General features: G+C 37.4%; 1 protein-coding gene across 2 annotated transcripts in view; it reads right to left on the minus strand.

The window, feature by feature from the left end:
* Positions 1-6,951: 6,951 nt before the first annotated feature.
* ATG5 (autophagy related 5) overlaps positions 6,952-21,897 on the minus strand; it is an 84,645-nt gene continuing 69,699 nt past the window's right edge. Inside the window, exons 8-9 of one of the 2 annotated variants that reach the window (XM_076333324.1) lie at positions 20,927-21,081; positions 7,888-7,956 (exon numbers count right to left, since the gene is read on the minus strand). In XM_076333324.1, coding sequence (XP_076189439.1) covers positions 20,969-21,081 — 113 coding nt within the window. In that variant the 3' untranslated portion in view covers positions 7,888-7,956; positions 20,927-20,968. Of the gene's footprint in view, positions 7,957-20,926; positions 21,082-21,897 lie in introns of both variants that reach the window. The other variant, XM_076333323.1, reaches the window with a different exon arrangement.

Raw genomic sequence — 21,897 nt, forward strand, 5'->3', positions numbered from 1 at the left:
CGAGCCCAACATGATTTGTGGAGGCCAGAGAGGATACAACTCCTGCTGCACCTCCCCGAGGAAGCCAATCACAGCAGAACCCTTGAATGCATTCGAGTGAGAGATAAAATAAAGACCAAATACTTCCTCTTATTGGCACATTAATTAGAAACACACAATATATTTCAAGGAAATTGTAAGCTGACACATTAGGATTGTGCCCTCTTACCATCAAAATAGCTGAATGCACAACCAGAAGTAGGACATCACTAATTTCACTAAAAACTGACATGATTTCTTAGTGAAGGACATTCGAGCAATAAATTAAGCTGATTTTTTTTTATTGCCATTATGGCTATTGTTCCAGTGATTTCCTCAACAGCTGTCAAGTATAAGTGTATATACAATAAAACAAAACTGGACAGTTTCTATAAGGGAGCAGATCCCCTAAACTGGCAGAGAAGCTACCTGGGTGGTTCAGCAAAAACACGCCTCAGCAGAAAGGCGTAAGTCCTTGTGTGTCTTCCTATCGAAGGTGTCAAGATGTAAAGGGCAGAAATGCTAATGACTAAAACCGACATGTCCTCTTTCTACTGTCTGTACAGCCTGATTATGAATATTGACATATTTTTCTACAACTAAACCCAATATAATGGAATCTTATTCTGACTGGAAAATGAAACAGAAAAGGTTCGTGACCAAAACTGGGTTTGGTATTTATTACACATGTTGAAAATGTATTCTGCTGTTCTGTATGAAACATTCGTAACAGTATAAAGTAAAACTTCCATGAAACAGTAATTTTCATGGCACAAAGGTCCTCGAGTGACTCCATCATCCATTCCCTGAATAAAAAAGCAATGGCGACGATTTGGTTTTCCACAACACAACGTATTAAAACAGTAACAAGAAGTGCCTGTGCAAACCGTGCCTCCATTTTGTGCAGGACCTCCCGATTCCTCACAGTTGAATGAGGCCCAGGTCTAGGATCTGCTACAGAGGAAGAAGCTCCGAAACAACTTTTGTAAATAAAGCAACGTGCTAAAACAAAGTTAAATACACCCTCTCAAGTGTACTGCTCGCTCCAAGAAGGCGGCAGCTATAGCAGATGGCGACACCAGAGGTGCCAGACGTTTTGCTTCGCAGGTGAAAGCCAGTGCACCACCGCTTTCATGGAAAGGACGGAAAGGAAAGCACACGGTGGGAGCTGTAAGATGATGAGTGAACGAGAAACCCGGGTGAGATCAAGAATCCAGCTCTGTCATTTCACTCCCCACGAAGTATTTTTCTCTTGAGCCCCACCTTCACTGTTTTTTTAATTCTTCTCGTTTCCCTCTCCCCTCCTCCGCACCTTTCTCTCACTGTTTTCCTACAGGGCTACCCAGTTTGTGGTAACAGCCAGCAGAAATGAACTCACGCCTCAGATGTCGAAGGAGAAGCTGTGCGAGAAGGGTCACGGAGTGCTCCAGAGATCGGGGTTTTAGTCAGACTCACTGTACAGTCACTGATAGCAAGCCTGCAAGGGAGAGATGGGCGCTTGAGAGCGAGGGGCAGGTTCAACCTCATCTCTAGTCAGCTGAGGTCAAGGATTAGCTAAAAAAAGAGAAGCTGCAAATTAAAGACGAGTTTGCAAGGAAGGGACAGAACTTGTATGATAAAATTGTCGCAGTGGAAATAGTGAACAAGCCGTATAACTTCCTGGGTCATGCCGGCACTTCAGAGCTCGAGGGCCACTCCCACGGCCTGGTCTCTGCGTCCCATTTGCCTTGTACAGACTTGGATAAATTTTAAAATGAAGGAACACCAGCTTATTTCACTAATTTTGAATCCAGTGAGGGCGTGTGTACATACGACTGATGGAAATCAAACCTCTGAAGTGCAGATTATTTTAATTATAGCTAGAAGAGCATGTAAGGTGCAAGTTTCAGCCAGATAGTTTCCATTCTGATCTTTAGTTCTGTAGCAATGAAAATACTTGCGAGTGTCTCTGTCTAGCTGAAAGAATTACAAGTTGTCTTTTTTATGGCAGTTGGAACACTACTGATCCTAAGTAACAAAATCGCAATATATACAAGGAAAAATTATACACACATCTGTATAGAATAAGACATCATCAGCTTTCGCATGCGCATTCTCTCTGCATGCCTTTCAACCAAAGCAGGTGAAGCTTTTGTCAGTATACAGGAAAAAAAAAAAAATCCTATAACAAGGTTTTGCTATTATATAATTAATTACAGAGTGAACAAAAATGCACTGTTTCTCTCCTAGAATTACCTCGTGTATGTAAGGACAACTAAAAGGGGCAGACAGGGGGTGGAGGGAGAGGGTTCGTGAACAACGCTATTGATTTCCACCCCCCACCTCCCCCAGCCTGGTTTTCTTTGAAGGAGGACCTAACCTCTAGTAGCTTTTAAGATGTGCACGTGAACTTGCAAAATGCATTTGACAAAGTCTAGCAAGCGATCCTCCAAATTCTGGCAGATGCAAACTATATCACATATGGGCTTTACCCTTTCCACTATACAATACTCACGATTAGCGTGAACGCTAAGATGAGACTATAATGTGTATCAGTAACTAGATCACACATTTGTTCCCACAACATATTCATTTTATTGTATCTGTTGACCTATATTGGTGAAATGATGCAAGGATTAAGGCTTTAAACATCTTCAGTGGAAAGTGGTATTTTAACATCTGACACATTTTGGCAGTTTCAAGTGCAGTAAAGTCAAGTTCCTCCAACCTCCAACCCTAACATGGTGTTTGACTGCCTCTCTTTCTACCCTGGGTGGTTTTTGTCCGTATAAATACTATTAAAACCACATGGAAAACCATACCTTTAAATTTCATACATATAAAAACCTGAACTACACAAAACTCCTCTTCATGTACCTGTTTGCATAGCTGTGTTTGAAAGAAGTTTTGTATTCTTTTGTGTTCTTTAATCTATTGTTTAGAGAAACTGGTGTTTCATTTCACAGCTAAAAGAACTTAATTACTTGAATCGTGGAGACATGAAAGGCAAGGGAAGGAAAGAAAACATCTCTCTCATTTTAAACTCTTCTTCCACAAGCTAATTTGATAGTATAACTTGAAAGTACAGAAATCTGAAATCTACTTCTGAGCATTTGAAACTTCACATCTTTTTACCTCTCTCTCAAGAGATATTACTCAGGTTTAGTGTGACATTTTGAAATGTCACCATCCCTGTCTCAAAACCAGAAGTTTTAATGCAGAATAGACACCTACCTGCTTTAATTCAGAAATCCATTCTATATGCGATGTGATATTCTAAGAACCTCTGTGCATACCCTTTCTCATCCTAAGGAAAGAAAAAAAAATCACTTCAGGAATCTCTTTCCTGTCCGAATAAACAGGGACTGCTAAAATCAATGGCTAAGGTCACTTTCCAAAAGCCTTATTATTCTGATACAGCCACACATTTTGAATCAGAAATATTTTTTTGGAGGAAGTATTTTCCCCTGAAATACACTTTTGCCACGTCAAGAAAATAACATTATTTTCTCAGGAAAGACAGAGTAATTTTGTTTTTGCTGTAAGGCTGAAGTTGGAAGAAGTGGTAGTACTTGCCAGAGATCCATCCACTCAAACTTCACATTTCATCCCTTTGCAGCACCAGAACAACAGCACTCACAGGAGACCTCACGATCACTAACGCGGTTCTCTTTCTGGCATAATCTGATAATCATCAATATTAACATTAGACTTATGCAAGTACGTAATCAGTTTTAACATCTACATACAGTAGCATATGAATAAATACATTCTGTAAGCTACTGCTAAATTTGCAAGCAAACATCTAGGTTCTTTGGAGAGTTTAAAATCATTACATGTAAAAATGTTCAGTTTGGAAAGTACCTATGAAAGATTAATCTATCCTTTTCTTGTCCAGCCCTTTGATTTGGTAGATTATCACTGGCAAGCTGTGACATTTGCTTAAAACATTCTCTAAAGTGAAGAGCCATGTTTTAGCCCTAGAATTCTTCTAAGAGCGTGCTGAAACACTTGTACAGCCAAGATGCAGGTTTTCCTAAATATCGAAACTGAAAAAACACCAGCTACCGTCAGTGCCATAAACACAGAGTTGTCACTCAGACATCATTCACCAATAAGGAAATAAAAAAAAAGGCCATAATTATTATGCAGGATATAAATAATACTGGAAGTGATGATCAAGAGTCTTCATCAGCTGATAGGTATCTGGCTGTCACAGCAAAACATGCAGGAACACAGAACCGAAAGGACTTTCCCAGTCACTGAGTCCAATGACTGCTATCACAGGCAACCAGCTCCCATCCTTTTCGTAACTTAACCTTCACATCGGCTTGCTCCACAGCTCCCAAAACTCTTAGTGGAGAAGTAACTTGGTTTGAAGTAGCTCAATAGTTTTCCTTTCCATACATTTATTAATGGCTAGTTTATACTGCACGTTCCTGTGCCTGATCCGTCCTTAAGATTTACTATTTATTCGCATTGCTGCAAGATTTCCCAATCACACCGATACATATTCCCAGCAGTATTTGCATTTCTGCCACTAAGGCAGCACAGTCCCTATACCAGCCTGAATCTCTCCTTTCGCACAAGGGCAGTCAGAACCGCCCCCCAACATTCCATGTGAGAACCGCTGCCCCTGCAGGCAAACAGTTCCCCCCCATTTTCTGTACCTAATGGGAACTGAGGATAACACGTGCTTTAGCAGCATAACACACCATTGCACAAGCTCTACTCATTTCCCAGTAGAAATCCTTCTCCTTAGTCCCTATGCCCACTCGGTATATTCAGTTCAACACCGTTTCCCATTCTCCATTTTTCAGGGTTACCAGGCCTTCAGCTGTCAAGTTCACATTCTTCCCAGTAGTGGCAATGTCATCCGACTTTTTACCAGTACAAATTTATTTTCTTTAGTATGCTCCTATGTTTTGTTTGTTTGGGTTTTTTTTTCCTCCAAAAGAATTCATGGAGATTAATTTAAAGCTATAATAACCAATTTCTAGTTCTTAATGAAAAGGCATCGCCTTGTGTGGCGACTGACAGTGGGCTGAGTGACCGCCAGTGGTATCAAAGAAAGCACTGGAAAATTCACTCTTTCTTCACTGACCACTCAAAAATGGAGGTAGCTATTGCCAAACAACATGAAATACAGTGAAGACAGCAACAAGCTCTGTGTTTTGCTCTTTTTTTAAACTATAAACTTAACTTGCTCGCTAGATACACTTAAATTCTAAATGCAGAGGAGTGTGTGTGTGCATTTGGCACCTTTCCTTAGCACTGAAATTAATTTAGTGAGCACTATGTTAGATTCTAACCAATTTAGACCAAATCTGTTTTTTCCAGAAGTTACAGCATTTCAAAGTGAAGAAAAGTATTTAATTAAGCCACAATGCACCTTCTGTTGTTATTCACACACTAAGTAAAAGAAACTACAAAAATGTGACTTAAATCAGGTAAAGCAAAGACGCCACTTCATTTTTGTGATGATGTGCTTTTGTTTATATACATCACCCAACCAGCTCTTTAAGAAGCTCCTACTTATTAAGTATTAATTAAATGTTTTTGTCACTCCATGACAAAGATCCTTATTTAGCTGGAAATAAAGACAGACTCAAACTTTGTTTTATCTTTTAATAAAGTTTAAATAGTTAAAATAAGAGGAAAGAGTATGTTTTAAAGCCAAGCTATTTCTTTGTTGATGCTAGGCTTTAAAAGTTGGATTTACTAGCAAATATGGGCCATGAGAAAAGAGCTGTATACTTAAAATGCTGGTGTAGAATATATTAAAATAGCCAGCTTACCTTAAATCAAAGGAAACACAATCTTTACAGTTTTTCAAGTGTACCGCCTCTTATCCTGATTAATGGAAAAATTATCCCTACAAAAGACTTTTTTTTTTTTTTTTTTAAATATGAAGACTCTACAAAATATTTGCTTTATCCATTGGCAGGACTTTGAAATTCTCCAGAATATTTAGATGTCTGCCTAAGAAAGTTTATAAGTGCCAATCCAACACTGTAACAAAAATTCCAAACAGAACTGGAAATTAGAACAACTCAACCAAATCATCCCACTATAAGAATATTATATTTCAATTCTGCATAAACACAGATCAGCATGGTTTGTTTTGTTTTGAAAATTCTTCATGACCCGCAGAATACAGCATAGGTTTATTTCACTATTACCTTTTTCCTTCCGTTTCCTTAATGCTATTTCCTCATTTACATTTAAAACCCTACCTAATTTGTCTACTGACTTTTTCTGCCCTTAGGGCTTTTTTTAGCCTCAATTCTATCCTCACCCAAGGAGATCCTTCCCCTCTTACTTCTTAAAGAGGTTTTTGTTTGTTTGATTGATTTTCATTTTCTTCTTTTTCAGATACAGGTAAGTATCCTACCATAAAGGGAGCACAGAAACAAAGCAGAATGGGAACAGCACTCAGAGTTACTGGGACATCTGCAAGCCAAGACTTCGAGTAGGAACTTCAACAGCTACTATTTTTGAAAGAACAATGTCATGCTTTCTTTATATTTGATAATATTTGACATATTTGATAATATGTCTCCTATAAACATAGTCTTTGCCACAAACAGCCACAAACCGCAGACAAAGCAAAATAGCACACAGTTTGATGAATTCAGCGTAACACACAAAAAAAATGGTAGAGTCCTAGTAGCAGCTGCAAGGGTAACAAACATTTAGAAACCAAAGTGATCCAATAACCTGAAAATACATCTCCTAAACTAAGGAAAAATCTGTGCAATGATATTAGAAGCCTCCAAATTTCAGACTGATTGCTCAGGGACCACAGTAGAAAACTAAACTCAGATGTAAGGAAGTATTAGCTTGGAAAAGCCTCAGCTTTCCAAAATTCAAAATTGTTAAAAAGCAATACATCTGTTCATCATTCTATGATGTTTTCTAGTCTATGGGAATAAACAGCAGGATACAATCGTTTGCAACATCCGTTTACTTTTTTTTTTTTAAACTTTTTAAACTACATTAAGAAAATATTCTTACAGAAAAAAAATTAGATGAGCACAAAGAAATGCCATGACAAATCCTGAGACAAGTTATCCTACATCATTGCTAGTCTATGAAAACTGGTTTGAATAATAAACATACTGGAGTATTCAGTAACGGCATACAAATCAAAAGTATTTGTAAATTATTAAGTTGTGCATGTTTTTAAATGACAAAACATGCTCACGGGTTTACTTTAAAATCTCTCACTGCTTGTTATCAAAGTTAAAAGATCATTTGCATACCAATACACATACTGTAAACATGAACTTCTCATTAAGGAAAGATGGGTTTACAGTAATTTGATCTTTTACAAAAAGCTATTGGTAACTGAATCTCTCAGTGTCTAACTTTCTAGAAAATTAAACCAATGTTTCCACTCTCGAAGTTGAAACACTACCGCTTTAGGAAACAGCCCTGTTTATTTGTTAATCAGAAATACAATCAAGTGGCATATTTCCATTTGCTCTCCGGCTGACAGTTTCAGCTTCATTGTATTTTACAAGAAAACAGCAGACTTGCAGAGCTCCTGTAAATTCTTTCATATCGCAACTGATTTAATTACAGCGGTGAAGAAAAGCAGCGGTGATGCAAAATAAGACCAGCCCAATTGCCCTTATCTGATGATAGGATCTCTCTTCCTGTTTGGCTTGCAGCAGTGAGGACTTCTTGTTTTGTTTCGGTTTTTTGTTGGTTTTTTTTTCTGGTCAGGCTGCCTCTGTCAAGACTGACAGAAGCAATAAGTTGACATGCCCTTATAATTCCAGCTTGAGAATGATCCTCATACCAGTATAGCTGAGTTTCAATCAGTAGGTCGGGGAATGATACTAATGTGGAGAAAATTATCTGGATAGCTCATATGTTCGCTTAGCCACTGTATGGGTGTTTCCAGCATTGGCTCAATTCCATGAATCATCACTTGAGTCTTCTGCTCTCCATCTAATTCAAAGAAAAAGAGAAACCACTAGTATACCATTTAAAGTTCACAGAAAGATTAAACATTTACTTATACTTAATTTACGGTAGATTTAATTGGTGTTACAGAGTTTAACATTTAACAGAATGAAAAGCAGGAAATATTGGTATGGAGAAAGCCGAGATTTCTATCATCTAAAACAGAAACTTTGAGTTAAAATTAATTCCAAGAAAAGACTGGGTTAAAATGAAACTTAATGAAAGTGCCACTCTTCTTTATTAGTTGCAAGTTTTTTTTCCTACAGTGATCACAGCTTGGTGTCAACACAGTTAAGGCATATCCATCTCGCCCCGCTATAAGCCATGTGAATTTTATACAGATCATGCTTAAGATGTTGAGCTTCCTAAGAATACAACTTTATTAGTACGTTTTAATAGTGTGATGTCCTGGAAGAGCTGGACTACACGTAATATGTCACACATAGAATACAATTAATATTCCTGAAGTAATTTTGTTTTGTTAAGAATAATTTACTTAAGTCTCTAGCAGTATTTCAGAATTACTCAGAAGGCTGAGCTGGCATCAGCTTTTTCTCACTTAGTTTCATCTCTTGGAAAAGCTAAGTTAGCAAATGATTCCCAGTATGACAAGAATATTTTCTAAGAATATTTCAATTCCTTTTATTTATATTTGTCCCGGAGGATGCAAGTGCTTTGATCCTTTGATTCAAATGATGGGAACCAGCTAAAGCAACTGACATAACTGTCATGAAATGAACTAAAAAAAATAAAAAAAGAAAATTTATTTCGGAGCCTTGAGATGAGAAGAGCATCTGAAATACGCTCCAAATAATGATTGGGGGGGGGGGGGGGAAATAGGCAGTGACCTTCTACTGTTTTTGTACCATACTCTGGCATTCTTACATGGACCTACCACAGTGAAATGCACATTCAGTGCTCAAAAATATCACTGCCTTCTCTAAATGGATTTTATCCTCCCCCAACTGTCTATATTACAGAACAAACCACCGTGCTGCCCAAGAGTTGCATGGAAGAGAGCAGAATCTAGAAGCGAAGGTACCATTACTGGCTTTCATTCAGCTCCCCCCGCTGTAGCATAATTCCTATTTTGTAACATAGATAAGATCTTACTTGTTTGATAACCAAAATGATTTGACAGCTGCCTGAATTAGTTTGTATTATAACTGGGTATCTATGCCAGCACAGGCAAATTAGACTAGGAAGAATCATCCTTGAATATGCTGTTGACTTTATGCTAGTAATAATTCTTCCTGCAGAAGCAGTTAGTTGTGTTTGCCTAAAATAAAGCATTACACATTAGTTACGTTACCTACATACGGTATCATATTCTGTATGAATTCTTGATTAAACATATAAAGCTTGATCCTCTAAATGGCATAGCATACACACTATCACACTAAATTAAGCATAAACAATTGCTGGTTTCTGGTTTTACTGCAGACAGGTCAGAAGAATGCAGCACATCATTTAAAAACAAACTTCTGATATTTCCAGTCAAAGCAGGTATTTATTGGGCTGAAACATTACCAGTCAGATTGTCAAGAGTATAAACTGCAAAAGAAAAGATCTCAGAAACCCAGTTTTTACACTGAGGAATTAGGGATCATCTAAATATTTTTTATATTAAAGTAACTCCCAATTATATGTATTTAACACTTTCCAATGAAAATCTATCTATGGTATTCCATAAATTGGCCACAGAGCTGGTGACATTTATTTACATTTCATAATATTACTTAATTTTCAGGAACAACTAATTTGCATACACAGACAGACGGCAGAATGCTGTTTAGGCATTAGTACTGTGCTAGCCACCTATACGCAGCTGACTCTTCTTAGCAAAAACTTGCACAAAAAAATAGATTAAAAGCTTTAGAACCTCAGTATCATTTTCTTGTCATTGGAGGAAAGGCTTATAAATGACAAACACTTTCTTTGGCTCTTCTTTTACTGTGTGACGGAACATTTTTGGATGTGTGTGCATGTGTTGTACTAACTTGATGCCTCTTGCTTAAGAATGAAATGCAGTTAATCTGGGTGTCCCCATTCCCTGCTCCGACCCAACTTTGTCCCTTTCTCATACAAATCTTTTATTCTGTTCCTCACCAAACTGAGAAACTCTCAGAGGTCAATGAAGAATTTACAGTTTAATTGAAGTCTAAATCTCTGCATTAGCATTGTCTGTACTTTAGTATTATCTCTGACAAAGCATCACTTCTCCTTAATTCCTTTCCCCCTTGAGGCTTGACTAAAGAGATCTTATCTACCAATTCTGTATTTACTGTAGCCTTCTTTCACAAAATCCATTGGTTTTACTTTAGCATTCTTCCCTCCTTTTGTTACTAGGGACCACAAACTCTCACTTATGTCACATTTATCCCAACTTTCATATTTTCAGTAACTTCCCCATTTTGAATCACATACAGAGTCTCTCTCCTATAGATGGCTCCTCTGCTTTATGTAGCAAAAACTTGTCAACAGCAAATAACACTAAAAAAATTACTGGAAAATATTCTTGTTTTCTCAACAGCTGTCTAATTCGTATCCACCATTACAACTGTGATCTGGGGTCTGGATGATTTGCTCGCTATCATGAAAGCTTCATCCATCTGGTTTATAGATATAATAGATTTACATAATATTTTTCCTTCCATTACTGTTCATAGTCTTAAGAGTTCTAGCTTATTTTTTATGCATCTTGACACAGCAAGTGTTGCCCTCTTCTTCCCCACCCCATATTCTATGACAACACAAAGTCTTTTTAGACTGACAAAATGCCTCTACAGAAGTGTAGAAGTTGCTAAACACAACTTATATTTAAGTGTGTGGTGTAAGATTTAAATGACTTAATTACAAGGAAGATTAATGCCATGTCACTGGACCAGGCCTATAAAAATTAGGGCAAATAATTCTGCTCATCTGTATTGCACAGGGTCCAGACCTGATAATTTAATTACTGTCAATACCCATTTTACAATATTCAGTAATGTAATTAAAAAAAAAAAACAAACACCAAAACACCAGGATTTCCTCAAAACCAAGACGTTCAAATTATCCAGTCACCTCACTGACTTTTTTTTTCCTTTTAAAATCATGACAGAACTGAGTTACACGTTAGCTATCATGACCTAAAGATGGTTTCTTTTACTTTGTTGCAAATTAATCTCAGGAAGAAGGTAAAGTGGAAATATCAGAAAAATAAAAGCATAGCAATACATGTTTCGTAGGAAGTTTTTATAATGTGTGTACATAGTAACTGTTTACTTAAAATCAGAGTATTTTTATATTACTGAACTGATGCACAAATAGTAAATACTGTTTTGGCATTTACAAAAAAAAAAGCCTCAAAACCAATTAAGTCATCTCCTATCAGAGTGGCTGTCCAGGATTAAATGATTTTTCTTTGCTTTCCTTGTGGAAATCCATGAATACAGAAGGCACTATAGCCCCCAAAAGTCACTAGTGGCAAGTGATAAGCACAGATTATAAAGCTTTTTGGTAAAATTTAATAACATTCCGTCTCCAGAAGGCAGATAACTATGCTTACATGTTGTGTACTAAGACATTTTTGAGACATTTCAGATCACTTAATTTAGACACTAACTCAAAGGCTGCAACACTTAAAGTAGGTACCTGACCCAGGCTAATAAATCATACCATGTAAAGTCAGAAGAGTTTTCCAACTCTGTACAGAAAATGGAGAGAAACAGGCAGCTCTGAAGTGAAGGGTTTAAGAAGAGGTCTCCTTCTCTATCATCTATAAGGTGCTTCAGTGCTCCTGATCAGGAAACCACCTTGATCCAGCCAAAGAAATTATTGGCAAAGGACTCTTTTTGCAGATAGGCACATGCTGGAAGGAAGCAAGAGGTAGTGGCTGTTGCATCTCAACAGAGTCCTTGAGGCAGTGGCTCAAATCCCTCCTCAACCTGAGGCAGCTTGAGTCCACTCTCCCTTCTTTAAGGAGAATGCCCTAACTACTACAATATTTTCTGTTGCTAATCCCAAGCTTCCTCTAATAACCCTCAGTTTTAGAGGGTTTTTAGAGAAAGAATCAGCGAGACACAGAGAACGAACAAAGCAGAGAAAATCTGTAGTCTTCAGAGAAGGTCCTAGATGTGCAATCTCATGGTATCACATGGTAAGTTTTCCCTGTTTCCTTTAGCTATAAAAGTTACTGCTTGCAAAGTAAACCACTCAATATTAGGAAACCAAAGAATTTAATTAGCTTATTCAGCATCAATTCAGATTGTTACACATACCCCTAATGCAATCTAAATACATTTTTCTACTGAATTATCTTTTTATTTAGAAAGGAAGAATTAAAGATGGAGGGAAAAGAAAAGAGACAGATTCAAGTGCCTAAGAGCAGAATAGTGAGAAGGCACTACTTCTGGCAAAGGTACATATTTCAGCCATTTTTCACTCAGATTAGCACCACAATGCTCACCAACGCTGCAGCTACATACTCCCTTTCACCTACACAAGATCAGCTTCTCTAGCCAGACTACATCTGTGATGCACCACTTAAAATTCTTTAGTGGGATGACATACCTCCCTTCCGGATTTGTAGCCCCTAGCACTCACCTGTGAGGGCAATTTAGTTGGCTTAAATTCTTTCACTGATAGACAATACAAGATATTCAGGATTTAGCAAAAACATCCCTGGAGTACTTCAGTTAGAATCCTCCGTATGCACGTCCTCTGCATAACAAGTCCCAAAACCTGCCTGTAGTCATCAAAATGGACAATGCAGAAACCACAGCTTCTTACTCAGGGCAGCACCACTTCCAAAATTGGCTTTAAAACCCTAAAAAGGGAAATAGAACCCTGTGCTCCAAACTAGGAACACTTCTTGCATGATACAAGGCCACAGGACTATATTGGACAAGGATACTAAAAAGCGTAAGCAGTAAATATAACCAAGGAAAGTGTCATGCAGTAGCAGCCTTATGAATAATGTAACAGCACTAGTTTCCAGCTTTTTCAGCTGTGAAGTGGGCCATGAACATTTGCTTGCTTACCTTCAAAATAGATCATATGTTCTGGATTAGATACTAAAGGTACTCCTGACAGTAGGTTATACCACACTGTAGGAAAACTCATCTTGGGTCAGCATTACAAGGAGCAGAGTTCTCCTTTTGTGGCTGTGGTGCGGCTGCTTTCCCTTCCACATCTCCTGCTCCTCCGATCACCAGGCAGGAGAACAGGCCTTTAGGTGCATGTACCTTGAAGCAGCCAGAGCACTCCTTGACCGCACGTGCTCAACAGCTGGTGCCTCAGACATCTCTGAATCTGAAGAGGCACACCAACATCTTCACCGGGAAGATTTTCATCTACCTCTTTAGGATCTCTTAGGAAATTACTTACAGATACATAGCTTTCAGTAATGTGCTTCACCTGTAGATGCAACCACTAAGTCCGTTACTGACAGATATTTCTGACTCAATTTTTAAAGCCTAAAGCCAAAGCTGGGTGGGGCTAAGTCCCTGGCAAGCAAAAGTGAAAATTTCCTTCCTGAAAGCTAGACTTCTGGTCTAGCACAGAGGATCGCCTATGAAACTATGTGCAATTATTTACAAAAGACTACACTATATTAGCAAGCAAATTCAAAGACTATGTTCTAACCTGTAACCACAGGTGGTAAGAAAGAACTGGACAGCGGTTGAAGTTATCCTTCCCCTCTCTAGGCACCTCTAGGACATACAGAGAAGAGACAGACCCAGACAAGCCTCATGGTCTAAAGAAGTAGTACACCAGTGACTTCTGCACCAGTAGTAGAATATAAATAAACAAGCACTTGATGAATTCGATACCGGGATCTTTCAACTGCTAGCACCAAAACTGATGAATAGCATCTAGCTCTTCGACAGCAACCTGTCCAGAACTGAAAACAGCTCCAATGTCTGATATTAAAATTGACAATGATTGGATACCATTTACAACAAAACAAGCTTCACAATTATTCTCATTGTGTGTGCTACAAAAATCACGTGCTCATAAAATATCCATAAACTTAAAAAAAAAAGGTAAAGGGTATTTATGAACATTTTCACATCATTTTTGTAATATTTACTTTAGCCAGATACCGTATCTTTTTTAATTTATGGCAAAATATTTCTTTGCTCAGTGAGCAAGCTTAACTACAGAACAAATTCAACGCACCTATAAATCAAATATTCACGCTTTGCTTAAGTATCTTTTTTTAAAACAAAAAATATTAGAAGTTAAAACATATTATTTCAGGCTTTTCCATTCATAAACTCAAATCTAACTGGAACATTTCTGCAATCAGTTTCTGCCATGGGTATGTGTAATAGCGACCAAAGTACAGAAATATTGCAAGATGTTCAGATTCCACAGTAATGACAACCTCAGTATAAAGGTCTCAAATAGAAAAACAAACTTGTACTTTAAACAAATTTTACCTACTCAGCCGAGTACTAACAGGTGCTCAATACCTATGCAATTTTATGGGAAGTGCATACAAAAAAAGTTGAGCTTGGTCAAATCTCTTGGCCAAATGATCACTTGCTCTTTGAATGAACTCAGAACAAGTACTTCAGACAGTGAGCCATTAAGTTCTCTTTACTATTAACAAAATATTTTATATTTAAGAAACGATAGCTTCAATGTCTGAGGTTACTCCATATTCTACTGAGCAGGGGTATTTTTAGTTACATTTTTTTAAATAGGAATAAAATCTTAGTGTGAGTTTTCAGAAGCTTCACACTAGCCTATTTCAGCCATCATATCCCAGGCTTTCCTTACTTTTCTGTGAATTCCACCCTATTGCAAAAAGGACCCTGCTAGTCACAGTAGTAGGCTGCATTGCCAGAAGTGACTCATTTTCCATACCAATCTTAACATACTTTTCACCTCACCTTAATCATACATAAACTACCAAAATCCTTATTCCCTTCCTCTTCCCTAATTTGGAATAATTATCAGTTTAAACAGAAACACAGATGATCTATTAGGTCACAATCAGCAAGATATGCTGTTCAGTATCCTCTGACCAAGAGCAAGAAAACACAAAAAATTCTGCAAAGCCGACTCAAAAATAGCCTAGCTACAACAAAAGGTTCCTCTGACCTCAAAAATTTGGAGGCCGATGTATGACAAGAAAGCACAGGATTGACTTTTCCTTCCTGCCTACATATCCCCCCAGCCCTGGGGAAAGCCGCTGATGCTCATTTCAGGTGAAGAACTCACACACAGAAGTACATGGTCAATGCATCATTCAGAACAAGTCTTTTTCCTCAAAATGATTCTGTATCTGGAAAAAACATTGCTCCAAGCACAAGATGTGGTTTGGAGAATAAGAACTTCAGTTCCTGGATATAATCCAACTGCCCAATATGAATATAAATAAACAATCAGGTAGGTCTGGTTAACTGGCAGCAACAAGAGAATATCTCTCATTTTAACCATTGGTAGTAACATGAGTTCAATTGCTCAAACTGAAGGTCACAGTTTTCCTAAATACACGTTCTCAGCTCTGGATATTCTTGATATCTACACAGATATCCCAGAGAGTTTTTAACTCAAAGACAACTAATGGTAAATAAAATCCACAACTTCGTATTTTGTTTAAAAATCTCTTTTAAAAGGAATGTTAGTTTTTAATAGGTTTACTGAATGACTCCTTACAGATAACAGAACAAAAGCGATTATTAACCTATCTTTTCTAATTCATTATTTTGATATTTTTTAATTCTTCTCCCAAATAAACAGTTCAAAACATCAGTCTCTCTCCACCCTGGAGTGTTTTGTCGTTCATATTAAGTGTCTCAATTTCACCCTTACAGCGCCTTGATGTCATCTTACCAGAGCCCCTCGTAAGAACTACTGCTTCTTAGTCCAAAATGCTATGATAGAACTAGACCTGTATCAACCTCAGTGAACTCTGTTCTTGCAGAGTACTTGAGTACAAAAGCCTAACTCCAGGCAAGATATCTCAAGTATTCCTCCATTGCGACACTGTCATGAAGTTCATATTCACCGATTTAGCTTTAATTACTGCTGTATTTCTTTACATGGTTTTGACGCAGGCCAGTTGGCTGATCTCTACATGATCTTCTTGTGGCATAAACATCTCCTACTTGAGTTTAGACATTTGTGACTTATAGGAGAGGAAAAAAGTTTCTTTGTCACAGTTCTTAGTATGAATAGATTCCCTGGATTGTATTCCAGCACAGTCCTAGCTTTCTCTATCCCCAAAATGAAAGTAGATGAATATGCAACATTATAATCTACATTAAGTATCATTAAATACTGAGATCAAATCAAATACTTGGCATCACCCCTATTCATCATTTTCTTCTCCATGCAATTTTTCCTCTCTTGTTATTTCTTGCCATCATCTACCTCAAGTCTATCCCTCAGGCTAGATAGCCACATTTCTAAAACATAACAAAAAATGTGGATTAAACTAATCACCACAAGCAAGAGCATATTACACTTTGGAGCAGCTTATGAGAAGTTGGGTTACACTTCTAATCTCATAGCAGCCAGAAAGTATGTAAACAAACTAGAAAACTTTTTTCTATTCCATTGGAAGTTTTTAGAGAAAGTGACTTTGGCCTCAAACACCTGTAAGTCCAGGTTGCCTGAGCAGACTATTTTTAACAATTTCCATGCAGTCCAAAACAGCTAACACTGACAGTAGTGCCATCTAAGACAACCAAGAGTATTTTTCCTTCTGTAAAATAGTTCATGCAGCTCAATGGAAAAGCAGATAGAGGATGGAAATGAAAGCTTTACTTAACTGAACTTTGTTGTTTTGTTTTTTTAAAAATTTTTCTTCTTGTATATTTAATAGAAGCTTTTTAATGGGGTGGTTGTAATAAGCCCCAAACTAATTTATGATAGAACCTTAAAATACCTTTCTTAAACATCTAACATTTCAGTAGTTAAAAGGTTTTAGAAGACCTTACAATGACTGAGCCTGAAATGCTTCCCATCAAACACCTAGCTTCAGGCAGGAAAAAAAAAAAAAAGAAAAAAAAAAAAGAAATTTTATAAGATGAAACTCCCAGGAAATATTCTTATGCCCCTTTTTCCTTAGCATCAGTGCCTTCGCCTCGGCCCTGAACCAGCAATAAACCCCTGCTAGTTTATAAGGGACTGGGGTTAGCAACTGAAGCTTATAAAGCAATTCTCTGCAATACGTTTAAGTTTGGCTATGCACATGTGAACAAAGTGGCAAAGTTCAACGCAAATCATGCTGCTGTTCCATGTAACAAGAAAGCACACAATACATTTATATATATGAGGAACAGGCAAGGTGTGCATTAAAAGATAAGCACTTGAATGCATCACAAGTTGAGCCCAACTCATCCGTGATACGTTTTCCATTGTTGAGGAAGAGCTAAATCACTTTTAGGAGTTGTGTAGCTTTTTTTAAACAGCAGGCATCTTGACTTACAATAAGTTAACCCTTTCATGCACCATGCTCTTAATTAGATTTGAGGTTTCCCTTCCCTCTAAACTGTGTACAACTGACCTTCAGAAATTAAGGCTATCTCTGTATACAGCTAGGGAGCTAAATGTGATCAATATGGGTCTTGGGAAAAAAAAAAAAAAAAAAAAGAAACATCTGATAAAGAATTTTCTCTATAAAGATTGGTATAAAGCAAGTCAATTTGCTGTAAAAGACCTCTTGTTGCTAATAGTTTGTGAGAACTTTTATAATGTCGTTTTCAAAATACTGTTATGCCAAACAATTAAATAGCAAATTCTCTATACAATCATATTATATATTCCCTATGCATATGCACTTTCATACACTTTTAAAGGTTTTTGATGGCATTCTTGAACTTTCAACCTCTATTTTACTTCATTTTCAAGTTACTATAATTCACATCATGCCTGCAAATATTCTTCGATTCTAATGGCCGTCCATCTTTTATAATGAACTTTTCAGCTAATCAAATGATGAACTATTCCTAGCAAGGCAAAGCAAAGAAGGATTACTGTTGCTGCAAAATCATTGTCAATACTTGTTTTCATCAAGCCATAATGTTAATTGTTAGTTTATCATCTGCCCAGTTTAATAAATCAAATTCAAAAGTGGACATTTGGACATAATTACAGTTTAAAAACATTTGCCTGAAAAGTGATAAGCGATATATACAGATCAAAGGCTTAATGGTTGTTATTTCACGTTTTGTACCTTCCCCCATTTAACTGGAGAAAAATAAACTGGTTTTGCCTTTTTTAAAATGCTACTTCCGCAATATTATGATGATATTTAACGAAGTAAACAACTTCACAAGCAAACTATACATGAAAATGGAGATGAGCTATTCAATTAACCCCAAAGTATGGACAGTTTTGTTCCATGTCTAACAAATTCTTCAACCTCTGCTAAGTTGATCAGTAAAAACTCGGCTAATTGAATCCATCGATGTGAAAAACCACAGGCTCAAGTCTGTACCGCATACATCAAGCTGAAGGATTTCTGCTTCAGCCATGGCGGTAATAGTCAGAGGGGTCAGGTCAAAGAGGGTTAAAGTGAGTCAGGATATAGCCAAAGGAATACATCAAACACTGATTTTAAAAGGGCAATTAATCTTAGACAGAAATGCTTCCTGGGGAATGAGATCTCAATCTTAAGAGCACACTACATGATGTAGCAGTAAAAATGTACATATACAAGCTTAGAGAGCTTTCATCCTGTGATCACAAACAGAAGGGGAGTGCTGTTTATCAGAGAAATACAAACCCTTGCTAAAATACTTACATTAGCTTCTTCCGGGCCCTTACTCATTGAAAAATAAATTCTTTAATAAGCAGGCAACAGAGTTTGCACACATGAAATATCTTTTTCTGTACATGTGCTATAAGTTCTTTTGAACAGCTAGTAGATTAAAGTATTTAGAAATCTCTACCACAGTAAAATTAAAGAATTTAGTCTTCAAAAATTCAGGAAAGAGTTGATAAAGGAGTACTGGAATACCTGAAGGACTCTTTACACTGAACAGTAACTTTAATAAATAAATAAATAAATACACCCCTCCCACCCCCAAAACAGCTACCTGTTCAGAGTTAAGACTGGAAGTGAATTTTCATCAAAAGTTCATTTTAATTTTTCCATTCCAAAATATCAAGAGAGTCAGCTTCAAAGCTGATAGATTATCATATAATCTTTATTTTCAACTAGTTTGACTAGTAACTTAAGGGTTTTTTTTAATTTTAGAGTTCAGAAAGTATTTTTCCACTTTACAGCAGAAAAGTAGATCCATAAAACTTACAACATACATACAGCATTTGCAAGCAGAATTTGCTAAGTTAGTATCATCAATTAGTTAGCAATATTACTAGGAATCATTAGCTATGTGGACAAAACACTGCAGGTACATAGCTCCGAAATGAGTTACAGCTAATTTTGCTGCATTAGTTTGCAATTTTAAAGAGAGCTGGCTTTGCAACCACCCTTCCATCTGAGGATACTGATCCCCAACATCACTGGTGGCAGAATGGCATCTATTTGTGTATCTGGTCCATACATCTGGCTTCTTTGCTTAAGTTGCCAGTGAGTAACAGTTTGTATTAAGATACTGGACTTAGTGAAGTTTCCCAAGGTGTAGACACCCGCTGCATTTTGCCATTGTAAGTGTGGTGATGATACCATCAGGAAAAAGGGCAAGGAGCATAAGAGGCGTTCAAATCTTCAACGACTGTAGCACCTCTGCGCACATGCCAAGCCACTGCATAAGACTTTGGCTTTGACATAAGGAAAAGTTTTACCTCTATTTTCTTACAAATATTCTCCAAATTGCTACAGGTGCCAAATAAGACAGAAAGTACAATTTATCCACTGAATGTGAAGTTATCAAAATCTCTAATTAAAATGAGATATTCAAGAAGGGGACAACTACTATTAACAAGTGCTGCTGGATCCTTAGAGAATAGAGTAGGACACAGTAAATCGTGTTTATTAGTGGATTAGTCTGCTTTAAATTATTGGTACTTTTCTCCTAATTATTTTTGTAAACTAAAACTAAACTCCTTTAGTTTTGCAGGTTCTCTTTTTTTTAGCCCTGTAAGTTGTTTATCTCCTGGGAAAATCAGGTTATACCTATATGCATCAAGGCGGAACAGAACAAGACTGCCAGAGAGAAGCAAGAAAGACAGAAATGATTTTACTCAGCCCCGCCTAAAGATACAGTACATATACCTAATTTAAAGGTATAGATGTAGCTCATACAATGGACCAGAACCCACTCTCTGGACCTCAGGGCAAGTGCCAGAGAACAGCTTGTGCTCATTCAGTTAAATTAACTCCCCCTCCATACTGTTTACTGAGAATAGTCCCCAGACTGTTAATCCATGAACACTGCTCAAATTTTCTGGGAGAGTATTAATTGGCCTAGACCAAAATTATTCCAGAGAACTGCTAATAGTAATACAGCACAAACAACACATGTTCTAGCCCTCTTTTGTTTACTAGTATAAATAAAACCACTGACACCACAATGTCTAAATCCGGTTGTGCACTGCAGTGTCCTGGTTTAGAACTTCACATTGCAAGTCTTCACAGACGTTTACTGCTGTCCCCTGAAAGCTTTGGTAGACCCACTAAAGTCTCCAGTTACACTCGCACCAGTTACAGCACTAAAGGCAGCAGTGATTATACAGCATATGAACGTTAACAGGATGATGACCCCTACTGAAAAAAAGAATTTTGGAGCATTCCCACATTTTCTATGAAACTAACTGTAAAAATGATCTTGTAAGTCTACATACTTTGTATGCTTTAGCTGTTGCTGACGTGCTTGTTTCTGTGAGCAACGATATACGAGAAACTAGAAGAAAGGTTTGTTTTGGTTTTTTTCTGTGAAGTTTCTGATGGCTCAGTCATACTGAGTGACCTCTGATCTCCTTGGGGTGAGACAGACTGATTTAGATCAGGATTCAAAAAAATCCAATTCTTAACTCTGCTACTGACCTCAGTGTGACCAGGTGCAAGCCACATCACCCTTCTGTGCCTCTAATTTCTCCTTCCTTTTTGTCTCTCTTCACTCAGCTTTTGTCTAAGTGATAAAATTCTGTGGGAACACACTGCAATGTCCATACAGTGCATAAAGAACCTGAGGTCGTCTCCTAAAACACAAAAAATATTCCTTTTAAAACTGAAAATTCACCACAACCAAAACATTTTGTCAAGATGCTTTGATTCCAGCAGTTTTCCTAAAACTCATACGCATGGCAGATTACTGACAGAAAACTTGCCCAGTTTCTAGTAATTTTCCACAATCTTTTCTTGACTGCCTAGATTTTCAGATCTACAGCATTCCATCAGGGATTTGGGGGTAGGACGCTGATGCTCCCAGGAAGCGCAGCTCTACTGCAGCCCATGAAGCAGACTGCTCTAGGATCCCACTTCTCTTCTGCAGAGAATTTTAGAAATCTCTGGCTGGCTTGTGATTTCCAAACAGAATAAGCTAAATTTTGAAAAAGTTATTTTGCTCTGTGGAGGATTTTACTTTCTCTATTTCATACTACTACTGTTAATAATAGACTTAAAAAACCCCAAACTTCGTTGTGCCTGAATAAAGTCATTGGCCTTCTGACAAATTTAGAGAGAATAGTCTGGAGTCTGATACTAATAAGACTTATTGGGTGGCCGACAGAACAAATCTAGCTGAAGCTGAACAAATTTCCAAAGGCTTGTCTGAGAAACAGGATTATTTCTCTATTTGCTGTACATCTTCCTACATTCTACCCTTTTGAATGTGCACGCACGTGCATGTCCAGAAACCACTTCTAAGTCACAAAGAAAAAGCACATTACTCTTGTGATATTAGGCAAGTTCCTGGATGGAAGAGGAAAGACTAGACTAGAGTATTTCAGTTGGAAGGGACCTACGATGATCATCTAGTCCAACTGCCTGACCATTTCAGGGCTGACCAAAAGTTA

This window comes from Aptenodytes patagonicus, chromosome 3, assembly GCF_965638725.1.
Source record: "Aptenodytes patagonicus chromosome 3, bAptPat1.pri.cur, whole genome shotgun sequence".
Taxonomy (NCBI): domain Eukaryota; kingdom Metazoa; phylum Chordata; class Aves; order Sphenisciformes; family Spheniscidae; genus Aptenodytes; species Aptenodytes patagonicus.